General features: G+C 40.3%; 1 protein-coding gene across 1 annotated transcript in view; it reads right to left on the reverse strand.

The window, feature by feature from the left end:
* Positions 1-12904, reverse strand: part of LOC146520935 (alpha-2-macroglobulin-like) — a 34325-nt gene that overhangs the window by 16077 nt on the left and 5344 nt on the right. Inside the window, exons 4-18 of the mRNA XM_085154230.1 lie at positions 10916-10968; positions 10784-10804; positions 10069-10234; positions 9909-9993; positions 9671-9812; positions 7190-7307; positions 6987-7096; positions 6723-6890; positions 6261-6488; positions 2354-2417; positions 2119-2264; positions 1591-1740; positions 716-859; positions 507-609; positions 272-410 (exon numbers count right to left, since the gene is read on the reverse strand). Coding sequence (XP_085010356.1) covers positions 272-410; positions 507-609; positions 716-859; positions 1591-1740; positions 2119-2264; positions 2354-2417; positions 6261-6488; positions 6723-6890; positions 6987-7096; positions 7190-7307; positions 9671-9812; positions 9909-9993; positions 10069-10234; positions 10784-10804; positions 10916-10968 — 1837 coding nt within the window. The remainder of the gene's footprint in view (positions 1-271; positions 411-506; positions 610-715; positions 860-1590; positions 1741-2118; positions 2265-2353; positions 2418-6260; positions 6489-6722; positions 6891-6986; positions 7097-7189; positions 7308-9670; positions 9813-9908; positions 9994-10068; positions 10235-10783; positions 10805-10915; positions 10969-12904) is intronic.

Genomic DNA, 12904 nt, shown 5'->3' on the forward strand with positions numbered 1-12904 from the left:
TGTTTCTCTTCTCTGGTTCTCTGCTGAAGAAGTGTTTTAGAATACATCTCTTAACAAATATATCCCACAAAACTTTAAATATGACAAAACATCGGCCTGAAGCATCAAAACATGCTTAAGAAAAAACTCACAATTATTCTATTTTCATGTTTTTCATGTGTGCAAAGACACAGCAGAAAGTTCACATGGGTTTCTAAATCTGATCGTATAACCTTTTTAAACTTTTTTAAAAATGTATAATCCACCAGATCTCTTCACAATAGATACTTACCCAACTTCCACCAGATCCCAGATCCAAGTCTCAGGGAAGAAAGAGCGAACTGTCTCTATTAGTGGAGGAAGCTGCCCAGCAGATCCCACACCAGGCATACCTCGCTGAATAGAACTATCAACTAACCGGGGAGCCATAGCTAAATAAAAAAAGAAAAATTAATTTCCTGTTTTCTTTTTGGTAAATACAAGCAAAATGTATAGCCAGACACAACACAAACAAGCCAATGATTCACCATAGTAGACACGATGAGAGTGTTCATGGTAGACTTTTCCTTTGAACTTGACGCATGAAGGCAATCGAAAAAGCAAGTTTGTCGCCATCTTCAGTCCGACTTTCTAGATAATTCAGCAGCACACAAAGATCAGCAAAAACTGGTGCAACAACAAAAACTATTGCATTTACATTATGTTTGACGGACTCACAGGTATACATGTATTTTACCTGGAAAACTGCATAGGCGTCATTTTGCTCTTGTCTGCGGTACGGCGAAACATATCTTTTTGGTCTCACATTAAGGCATTCTGTAGCATCATCAACCTCATACGGGATACCTGAGTATTTCTTGAGTGGGAGCAAGTCAAATATCTGAAAAGAAAAGTACAGTTCAGCAAAACCTCCAAACCTTTTTAGTCCTATGAAGTTTTGACTGATCTATCATAATCATGGTCACATTTGGTCCACATAATTGTAAACTCTTAAATGAAGTACTGGTGTAAATACTAGAACAGATTAGGTTCAAATGAACTGCTAGATTATCTAAGAACGGTTCTTAAAAAATAAATAAATAAAAATGATGAAGTCAGCAGTAAGCCTCCACAGATATGAGGTGTTGTAGTTGAGGTGTTGTAGTTGAGGGATCTTACAGAAGTTGTACAATTTCTCTATAAACTGTTCATTCTTAGTGACTTATATGGTAAGTGTTCTCCATTTGAAACTGTCTCTGTAGCTCCTTTACCTCACCAGGTCTCACTTTTTCCAGGTTTTGCTGTATGTTTAACATCAACAAACACTCGTGTATTTGAGCAGTTTTGATGTAAAGTTGAAGTCTTCTCAATAAAGTAGACACTGACTGGCAGGTGATACATTTACCTGGCTGTCATCACAGACACATGCATTTGTATTATTTCTATACTAATTTGCTTTAAGACAAACTCAGCATTTGACTGTTTAAAACCGTTGAATGTATGACTGCTCAAAGAATACTTATCAGGACACAAGTACCAGAGCGAAGGCCTGAGCTTTTGGTAAGTCACGACACTACGGGCTCTGGAAATAAGGGATGTGTCCACCTCACTGGTGTTAATATCAGCAGTTACCTTATCTGCATCCAGAGTCTTCCCAGGCTCCTTGATGAGAACGCTCTTGTCGATGGCGCTCACACCACACAGAGAACGTGGCAGGGCCGTCACCTGCATGTTGGTCTCTTCACCTGGGACGGCTGAAGACGGTGAAAACTCCACGGACACCTGACACACACAAAACACCCGTAGAAGTTTAGTGACTGTGATAACTCCCCACTCACTGCTGGCTAAATGAGCTGCTTCACTGTGGTGAGTGACAAATCATGAGTCCCATGAGATGGCTGCACACTACACTGGACACTGTATGAACACTGTGTCAGTGTTAGATAGGTAGGACTTGCATCATCATTGAAAAAGGTGCTTGTATAAATGGGAGTGAGTCCTCAGGTAGAGTAGAAACAGCTGTGGAACAACCAGTCCACAACAACCAGTGTATGCTAGAAATCCTCAGGTGATTTAGCCAACTGAATTTGACTTTGAGTTGAACGACATGGCATGACTGCAGACACCAAACACACAGCACACCTCTAGAATTACACTCACCTTGTTGCTGAAGCATTTGTCAGTAGAGAAGTCAGCACTGTGGGCAATTACATCCTCACTTGGCAGGACGGCATAAGCCACAACCTGGAACTCTGGAGCCATCTCAGGAGACACTCTGACTTTAAAGGACACCTGGCCCTCATTCACTGAAACACCAAACATACATCCACAGATCAACAAAACAGACCAACGTCAATGCTTGGCTGTGGCATATGTGGAAATATGGAAATTTTACCTGATCTATCTTGCATTTGAACCTGTTCTTGTCCTTGCATGGTGACAGCTCCTCTGGACAACACCTGGAAGACAGAAATCATTTAAAAACAAGAATGAACTAGCACTGATATCTGTGGACATCACTACCAGTGAAAGGTTTTGACACCTTTTAATTCAATGTGTTTGAATTAAAAGGTTAACAGACATCCAGATTCAAAGGGAAGCAAATTTGGATGTCATCAGCATAACAATGAAAGGGAATGTTGTATTTCCTAAATATAGGAATAAAAATAAAAAAGGCAGCGTGAATAAGGAGAACAGAGCTGGACCCCAAACAGAGCCCTGTGGCACACCACAACACACAGGGGCAGAGGAAGAGGGGCATTGCCCAACAGCAACAGAACATGAGCTCTCTGATAGAAACCATGATAAAACTGAGCCTTTAAGACCAACAACGTGTTTGAGTCTCCATACGAGAATGTTGTGATCAACTGTGTCAAAGGCAGCAGTCAGATCTAGAAGGACTAAAACAACACAACAACCTGAGTCTACAGTTATAAGAAGATCATTAAAAACTCGTAAAAGTGCAGTCTCAGGACGAGATTTAAAACCAGACTGGAATGCTTCACAAATGCCACAAACATCTAAAAAGGTCGGACGTTGCTTGAAAACAACTTTTGCCAAAATTTTGGACATAAAAGAGAGTTTAGAAATTGGCCTGAAGTTAGAAAGAACATTAGGATCAAGATTTTTCTTCTTAACTGTTTAAGACCTACCATAGAACCAAGTCCGCCAGAGCTTATATTATATTTTTACATGTTGTAGTGCCATTTTTGGGAGCATTCCAAGTTGATATACATCAATACAACCATCATAGTCCAAATTTTAATAATATGTCTGCATTAAGTGCATAGTAATTACATAAATTGCAAAAAAGTGCAATTAACTACAAAGAAAATGTTTTTTTAACATATATTTCTGGTTAGAGAAATTTAAGAGGTTTATCCTTCAGAACTGTAAATACAAAAAAGTTGCCCAAAATAGTTTCCCACCACAGGAAATTTATTTTGTGAGTGTGACTATGAGTGTCTTCAGAGTTTTATTTTTGAAATACACCAATTTTCATATACTGCAGGAAAAACGAAAATAAATATTATGAAAAAACTTATGAAAACCGGAAGTGATGTCATTTTGCGGAAATGTAGCTTTTTACCATCAGGGCCTTATGAGCCTATACTGGTGTTTTTAAAAGTTATGTTTGACTTCATGACTTTCTGTGTCATTTCTGGGATGCTTAGTACGGTGGCCCCTAGAGACAAAGCACGTACAAACTCCAAAACACATGCAAACTCCAAAACACTTGCAAACTCCAAAACACATGCAAACTCCAAAACACTTGCAAACTCCAAAACACATGCAAACTCCAAAACACTTGCAAACTCCAAAACACATGCAAACTCCAAAACACTTGCAAACTCCAAAACACTTGCAAACTCCAAAACACTTGCAAAATCCAAAACACATGCAAACTCCAAAACACTTGCAAACTCCAAAACACTTGCAAACTCCAAAACACTTGCAAAATCCAAAACACTTGCAAACTCCAAAACACTTGCAAACTCCAAAGTGTGGAGGCCTATCTCCCCTCACCACACTCCCTGCCGGTGACTGATGCCCTCAGGGGTCGGTGCATTGTTGGTTCTTGGTGTTGGGGGCTGGGCGCTCAGGTATGTACCAGCTCACTCCCGGTGGCTACTTGGCGGGGCCTGGCACCTGTTGCTCGGTCAGGCCTCTTTCGGGGCGCGGAGGGCCCTCGGGCCTCCGGCCTCTGTTCCTGCGGCTCGGTTCACTCTGGCACAGCTGGCTGCCGGCAGAGCCGGCGGGCACGCCGGTGCAGCCCCCTCTAGCTTCTGCCCGGTGGCTACTGGGTGACCCCTCGTCTGGGGATCCTCAGCCCTTCCCATGAAGGTGGCACGGATGCCCCTCCGGTGGTCCTCCTTGGGCTCTTGCACTCTGGGGCCTCTGGATGTCTGGGGCCTGGATCTCCTCCATGCCTGCTTCATGCCCTGGGGGACAGGGCTATGGCTCTCTACATCCTCTTGCAGACCATTACATGGGGAAACCATTTGAATACAAGCGCGCTGAACCACACAGGTGTGAACATGGGTGTTCACTGTTCGTAGACTTAAATCACACCTTTCTTGGCTGCTACTTCAAAGCACATTGTGCGATGTCTGTCCTGCGTGCTGCACAACAACATTCAATATTTAGTATTTACTGCTGTTTACAGTTAACTAGATTAATGCGATGGTGTTGTGTTTAGTATGTTGCTTTGTTTTTTTTTTGCTTGTTTTCTATTCTTTTTCTCTCAACAGGTGATCCCGGAGATATTTTTTTTCCCCCTTTCTCACTGTCCCTCTCCCCTTCTGTTTTTCTTTTCCTTCCTCTTTCTTTCTCCCTTTCCTATCCCTCACTCATGTCTGTCCCGTCTGTAACAACTGAAAATAAAATAAAATAAATAATAAAAACAAAGGTTGATCAAATGGACCAATACGGCAATGCCATGATAATCCATTTGGCAAAATAAATCCATTCGGTATCCTTGTTGGTCTTCAGACAACAATTCTGACGGCTAAAGAACCAAATGGGACAGGCAAAAATAAATAAATAAATAAAAAATAGTTACGCTCCGACCAGCTTTAAAGGGTTAATAATGCCTCTGATGTCTTTTATGTTGTGAGATTTGAAGATTCGTGTGCTGAGGTGTTTTTTCTGTTCTCAAACCAATCTCCCTTTAAGGGCTCAGTCTGGGTGGGTCTTTTTTCTCCTCGTCTTTCCTCGTGTAAAATGGTAAATGGCCTGTATTTGTATAGCGCTTTTACTAGTCCACTAAGGACCCCAAAGTGCTTTTCACATTCAGTTATCCGCTCATTCACACAATAGTGGAGGCAAACTACAGTTGTAGCCAAAGCTGCCCTGGGGCGCACTGACAGAAGCGAGGCTGCTATGTTGTGCCATCGGCCACTCTTGAATACTGTTGACGGACTACTGCATATAAAACTGTTCAGTTAATACTAATTTATATCATTTGATATAAGGACAAGATAATGTAAATATGGTTATTTTTTCATGTTATATTAATGGCTTTATGTTACTTAAGAGAACTTCAATCTATGCATCACTGATTGGCTAGCAAGCCTTTTGTGGGATGGATTAGTAGTGTCCTGGGCGGGTCTTTTTTCTCCTGGTCTTTCCTCGTGTATTGTGTATTTCCACTGTTCTACCTCTTCTGACTTGTCATCCCCATGTGATGTTTGTGCAATGTATGTATGGCTGGAAGGGTAAGATGGCGCTGGAGTTCTGGCAGCCTTTAACCCAATTTCCTTCTGGATCAATAAAGTTCATCAATCAATCAGTCAAAAGTGCAGGGGGACACAGGAAAAGCACAATAACTATAATGAGGGCTAGAATACAAACAACTTTAACTGAGAGCAGAACCCAGATGACTGAAACTAAGAAGGCCTAAGAATTTAAATACTTACCAGAGAGAGAAAACTAAGGATATCATGAACAAAGGACTAAACACTGAGGCTAATTACTAAGTTGACAGAAAATGATAAGGGACAAAGCACAGGGACCAGACCTGAAGTCTGTGGAACCAGCTTCCACTTTGGATTCAGGAGACAGACGCCCTCCCTAGTTTTACGTTTAGGCTTTTTCCTTTTTGCTAAAGCATATAGTTTGGGCTGGATCAGGTATTTAGGCTGAAATAGATCGAAGCTGCTGGATTCTCATGATGGACTGAAAGTTTCTTCTTCAGTCCTGATGGGCATTACAACAGTACTTTTTTAGCAAACATACTAAAGGTCTGGCCATGGTGAACTTTGTAGTTATGCCATAAAGTGACAAGCTGAGCGATAACTCACCAGATAAATGACATCCACAGACCCCGGAGACTCTCCCACTATAGTGTAGTTGACTGATATGTCTTCTTCTGCATCACAGGACACTGGTTTATCCTTCTTCTGTACCTCTAGAGAGCTGATTGTTTTAATATCAGGAGAAGACGGCTGGAACATGGATAATGTGTGAAACCCCCTGTCATAGTATGCAATTCTATATCCTGGGTAGCCCACTGTTGGTGTCAGGCTTGCCTAGTTGGGGATAGGAAACAAAAATTTAAAAAACTGATCTAAAAATAACATTGGTCAATGAGGCTTTATAAGCAAGGCAAACGTGGAGTAAGATGAGTCATAAACTGTTTCAGGATTGCAGCTTATTACTGTGGGAGGTATTTGGACATTTGCAGCCTATCAGAAACCAATTGTGGCTTCATGCTGCTGTGATGGCTGCATTAAATTACACATTGTTTCAGTGTGTCAGCTCACATGGAGTTGGATATCCTGGTCAAAGTTATCAGTGCTGAAAGAAAATGAGGCCACACCGTTGCTGTCAGTTGTCAGATTTTGTAGTGAGCGTGGTTGCCACATTTGTCCCGTGAACAGGTAGACCGGTGCGTCACAAATGGGTGTATTGTTGTGGTACACTGCTCTGACCTGTTGAAGAACACAATGCTCTATCAATGGAAAATACAAACAATTTAAATGTGCTTTGTACGACAAACTGAGCTGAAAACAACATTTTAGGCTTACTTTTCCTTCCACATTAGATCCCCGTTCCCAAACCTTAGGCATATTTATGAAAGACACTTTTCCAAGGACGTAAGAAATCGTGACTCTCTTCTCTTGAGGGTGTGAAATACCTGAATGTAAAAACGTTCATCTTATAATACTGTGAATGCCTTTTTGGTTAAATACACATCGATGTGTCATTATAAAGAAATAAAAAACCTTGCCTGTTCCCTCTTCTTCCACTTTGGCCTTGATATCCAGAACATCTTGAAGCACCTTTTGGTCAATTTTAGTAAAAATTGACATGTTGAAGGAAAAAGTTGCACAGCCAGTCTTGTCTGCCTGGAAAGAACAAGAAAGAAAGAAAATCACTGCTGTGTGCGATACAATCTTACTAGAATAAACCAAAATTATAATCAGATCTCATTCACAATCGAATCTATAAAATATATTAAATGTTCAAACTATGATGAGTCATAAAAGACTTGAGCTCATTTAGAATTTGATGCAAGCAATATGGTTTAAAAATGTAGGGTGGGGGGACAAAAGTCTGGAGGGGTCAGTTGTACTAAACATAAACAGCTGAAGGAACATTTTGCAACTGATTATGTTACCTGGCAACAGATCATTCAGATAAATGTGTATAAAAAGATCATCATAGAGAGACAGAGTTTCTCACAAAAACACATGGGCAGAGGTTTACAAATCTGCAAAAGACTGTGTCTACAAATTGTAGAACAATGACAGAATACTTTCATTAATGTAAAATTATCAAGACGGGAAATATCTCATCATCTGCAGCGCATAATGTCATCAAAACGTGCAAAGGATGAGGCTGACATCCACTATCAGATGCAGTCTCCAGGTCCTCGGGCAGCAATGCATGAAAAACTGTTGTTATTCTGCCAGTCAGATCACTGCATGCCCTCAGGAACACTTCCACAAATCAATATCTGCGCACAAAGTTCACCGTGCCACCCACAAACGCAGGTTAAAGCTCCATTGCGCAAAGAAGTCAAATGTGAATGCAAACTGGAAACGCTGCATTCTTTTCTGGGCAAAAGCTCATTTAAAACGACAAAAACTGCTCTGTGCTCAGATGATTCAAAATCTGAAATTCTTTTTGGAAAACACAGACGCCGTATCCTCCACAACATCCTGTCGACCACCACCAGTAGGCAACGGGTGAAGTGTCTTGCCCAAGGACACAACGACCGAGACTGACCAAGCCGGGGCTCGAACCGGCAACCTTCCCATTACAAGGCAAACTCCCAACTCTTGAGCCACGATTTCCCATTTTAAAATGGGCTTGACCAGTTTGTGTTGAGACTTTGGCAGCTTTTACATTCATTTCCAGTTCAGTCCCCATTTCATTCCTTTATTTCGATCAGGCACTTTATGTTGACCTATGAACCATCCAAGCACAACAAGGACACCTGCCTCAAGGGATTATTGTTTCTACACATAACAGACAACTTTTATCCCATTTCCTTCTTTGAATCTAAAACAAACGCCAACAACAGCGGGGCTTGAACTCTTGAAAGCTTGCCTGAGAGAGTTCAGGTTGCATTTCCATTTGTGTTCGCATGTTTCAGTAAACCACTGTAGCTATTTCCCCCACTTTTCAGTTATTTATTTGTAACAAATGTTTGGGATCATGTATGATTTTCGTTCCACGTGTCCACCACTTTGTGTTGGTCTTTCACGTGGAATTCCAATAAAATTGTTTCATGTTTGTGGCTGTAATGTGACAAAATGTGGAAAAGTTCAAGGGGGGCGAATACTTTTGAAAGCCACTGTATTGAGACTCGACTGTACACTGTGTTCGTGTTTTCCTCCGAAACAATAAGTTCTGTTGGAGCAGCCTTTCAACGCCTCTCTCTGTCTCTCGCTAGCAAGGTTGACCCAGACAACAAAGTAAAGCTAGTTTTCAGCTACGAGCCCGACACGAACCCGACGTATCAGCCAGAGGTCCCTTTACTACGGTTCGGAGTCGCGGACCTGTTTTATATACGCGTGGAATAGTTTTCTATACGAGATCACTGCAAAAAGTGCAGCCTTACCTAATGTCCACCTACTGTTACTCATTTATATTAAGATTTAAACATCTAGTTGGTGTTGGTATGGCAAGTAGCCTTCAGTAATAGTAATAAATCACACAGAAATAGTAGTGGAATACACTTTGACCTTCCCAACACTGAGCAGTAACTCAGTAAAACAGTCTAAATTGTTCAAACTTTTAACAGGAGCTGAATCTTTGGATAAGTGTATGTTTGTTCAGCTTGTTTAGGTGACACAGTCTGATCACAGTATTTTTGAAGTTCTTAGATTTCTCACAGAAGTTGTATTCTTTTGTGTGACAGACATGATGAGACACACCACTTGCCTTAGCCCTACCAGTAAAGCTAATCATCTAGCAGAAACACCAACACAACCTATGCAGCCCTTTAGGCACACCAAACACCACTTCACTCCTTTGGAGCTGACACGTCCGTCCAAGAAAGATGAGATATCACTAAAAATTCAAATTTGTGGATGAAAGTATGAGATGATGAAACTGTAGGGGAAAAAAGTGAAGAGGACACACGGCGCCAGTTCAGCTGGGTAGAGCAGGCAACCTGTATGCTGTAATGCTAATGCAGGGGCCTGACTGTACCCAAAGAATCAGGGAAAAAAGGTTGGAGAGAAATAAATCATAACTGTACCTGCTTTGTCTCTGTGTGGCAGGGCGCACTTATCTGAAATTGGGCCAAATCATCCTCAATGCGCAGCGGTATACCTTGGAAAACTATAGGTCTGCACACATTGACTGTAACACGTCCTGGTACAGGCTGTCCATACGTGTACCTGTATAAAGAAAAATAAGTAAACATTATGAGTCATTTGCTCTTCAAACTCCAGATTTTACAACACATAATTTGTCCTGAAAGAACTTTTCCTTACTTTGCACACACTTTAGCTTCAATGTCTTCCTGCCCAATACTCACTTCTTCAGATATATTTACTGTCACATCAAATTTGGGCAAAACTGGGGGAAAATATGAATGTCAGCATTTGCACTCCATTACAACAAAGAATTTAAAAAGAAATAAGACTGACTTACCATATTTCTCCACTTTGAAGTTGTGAGATATTTTCCTCTCACCCATTGACACAATGATCTGGTACGGTCCCTCACGGGCCTCAGTGTCCAAGGAGTAAGAAAGCTGCAGTATTCTGCTATTGGATGTTTCATTTAGCCACTGTCCAATCCTGTTACTGTGAGGATCCTGTTAAATCAAATGACAGTGACAGCTACTACACAGTTGTAAATACAGTACCAACTAGATTCTTTCTTTTCTTTTTCAACAAGATTCGAGCTAAAACTGGACAATATAAATTTAGGGGGACATAAAAATGTCCTGTCTTCATCTGTAGCCAGCTTTGTCCCCTTCTAGATGTGAAGCACTTGTTTATAAATGTTTAACAATTAAGTGATATAAAGAAACCTAAGCTGTAATGACAGGGAAGCTGTGGCTGTGTTTGTGGAGTGATTAAATCAAAATTATTAATTTGATTTAATCACTGTCATTTTAATTTTACATGTGGGGCATCAAGTGACAGAACAGGCACCTGCACGGTGTGTATTACATACATGCAACCCACTTTGTCCAGTTTTTAAACCTTGCACTGTCAGTAACTTGGAGTAATACTGCAGAAGCAGTGTGTATGCAAGCAGTGAGCCGGGAACCTTCAAGTCTGTCTGACTGCATGTGTTCAGTGTTGTGTTGATGCATTTAGAAGAGAAGTAAAAGCCTTTTCTAGAGGCGCCCTCTTACCTGAAGTTCAATGACATCATACTGAAAGAAAGAGCAAAAGGAAGAAAGACAGGTGGAGTTAAGAAACTGTTGTGTAAATCACTGCATCCAAATTGCAAACAGCATTATTAATAATACTGTTCAAAAACTCACCAGCTGTTTGGCAGGTCGCATTTTATTATCCATCGTAACGACTCTGAAATTCACTTTGAGAAAAATTGAGAGGTTACCTCTGTTTCTCTCTTTATACTTTAAAACAAAGTCACTGCAACTTATCAAACATGGATCTGATTGGTTACCCTACACAGCAAGCCAAGACAGATCTCAGATAATGGACTGACATGTATGAGACATATGTATAGAATTTATTGAAATTGAACTGATATTGCTTTTTTTTTTTTCTCAAAGATTTATTTATTGCTTTTCCAACAACATTTTAACCAACAGGAAGAGAGAGTTCAAATAAAATAAAGGAGAAAATTAATAAAAAAAAATAATTTGAGTCTATAATAGTAATGTATGTTCATTATATATGAATAGTGTTAGGGGAACACATAGATATAGTTATACATACTCTCCCATGTAGATCATTCAGATATTATTACAGGAAAAAATAAATAAATATATATATATATATATGTATATAGGTAAATAAAACAAAACAAAACAAATTAACCCCCCCCCCCCAAAAAAAAACAAAACAAAAACAAAAACAAAAAAACAAACAACAACAACAAAAAACCCCAAAACAAAACAAAAAAAACCCCCCAAAAAAACACAGGGTTAACAGATAGTGCTCCAGAAAAATATAAAACAAGTATAACATAGTGAGACATAGGTTTAAGTGCATTATTCCAGGGCTTCAGGCTGAAGTTTAGTCCAAGGGTGTCAAGTTAGTTAGAGAGGCATCTGAACTAACGGTTGCAGTGATAAACTGTGTCCTCTTCAGTTCCAGTCCATTTAATTTCACATCTCTTCTCCTGTCCTATTGAGCAGTCCAGCACTCGCAGGCCCCCCAGGTTCTCTTTAACAGCTGCAACACTACTTCTCCCATACAGGTTGAATGGATATAGTCATTTCTATTCACTATCGATCGTCTCCTCACTTTCCAAAAATAACAAAAACTTTCCCCACATTTTTTTAAAGGAAGCATGTTTACCCTTTATCATAGACGTAAGTTTCTCCAAAGCAAGGGATTTTGACAGTGTCAATAACCAAGTTCTCAGGTGTGGTCTACTAATGGATCTCCATGATTTGGCTATGCTATATTTCACCTGTAACAGGCAGAAGATTGTGGTTTTTTAGTTAACCTTACTCAGCTGGATTTCAGCGGGGAAAATTCCTAGGATGCATAGTTTAGGACACAGTTTCAGCTTGACACTTGTAATATGCGCAATTATCTAAAACTTCTTTCCAAAACTTTTGGATTTTTGAGCATTCCCATAGGCAATGCATCAGTGTGCCTTTTTCCCCACATTTAACACATATGTCTGGGGTTTTGGGGTCAAATTTGTTTAATAATGTTGGGGTGATATATGTTGTCATTAACCATTTATACTGAATTAGTTTAAATTGGGTGTTTATAGATTGTGTTTGGGCTTTCAAGCAGGCTTTTTGCCATTCCTCTGTAGTTATTCTACATTCTAAGTCTTGACACCATGCAAGTCTTTCTTTTTCTGAGGATGTTTGAGAGCCGTCTCTGAGGTTGCTGTAAAAACGGGATATTAAACCCTTCTTCAGCTGATGGTTTATTGCTATGTCCTCTAATGAGTTTAGAGTGGGCAATGTTAGGGATTTTTGAGTTTTTGAAATGAAGCTTCTGATTTGAAGAAATTTGAAAAAGTGTTTAGTTGGAATGCCAAATCTCTCTGTCAAGCCATTAAAACATAGTAGGGTGTCCTTGTCAAATAGGTCTGCAACTTTGCACAGGCCTCTGACGGCCCACATTTTAAAGCCCAAATCTTTCCAGCCGGGTTTAAAGGCCCTATTGCCCCAGATAGGTGAGAATTGGGATAGTGCTGGCGTTTCATTTTTAAACTTGAGTGCGTCGAACCAGACACGGATGGTATTTTTAACAAAGAGGTTTGGTGTATCTTTCATCAGATCTTTATATTTTGCGGAGTACAGGTAAGTGCTGAGCGG

The sequence above is a fragment of the Neolamprologus multifasciatus genome, chromosome 3, assembly GCF_963576455.1.
Source record: "Neolamprologus multifasciatus chromosome 3, fNeoMul1.2, whole genome shotgun sequence".
Classification (NCBI taxonomy): Eukaryota; Metazoa; Chordata; class Actinopteri; order Cichliformes; family Cichlidae; genus Neolamprologus; species Neolamprologus multifasciatus.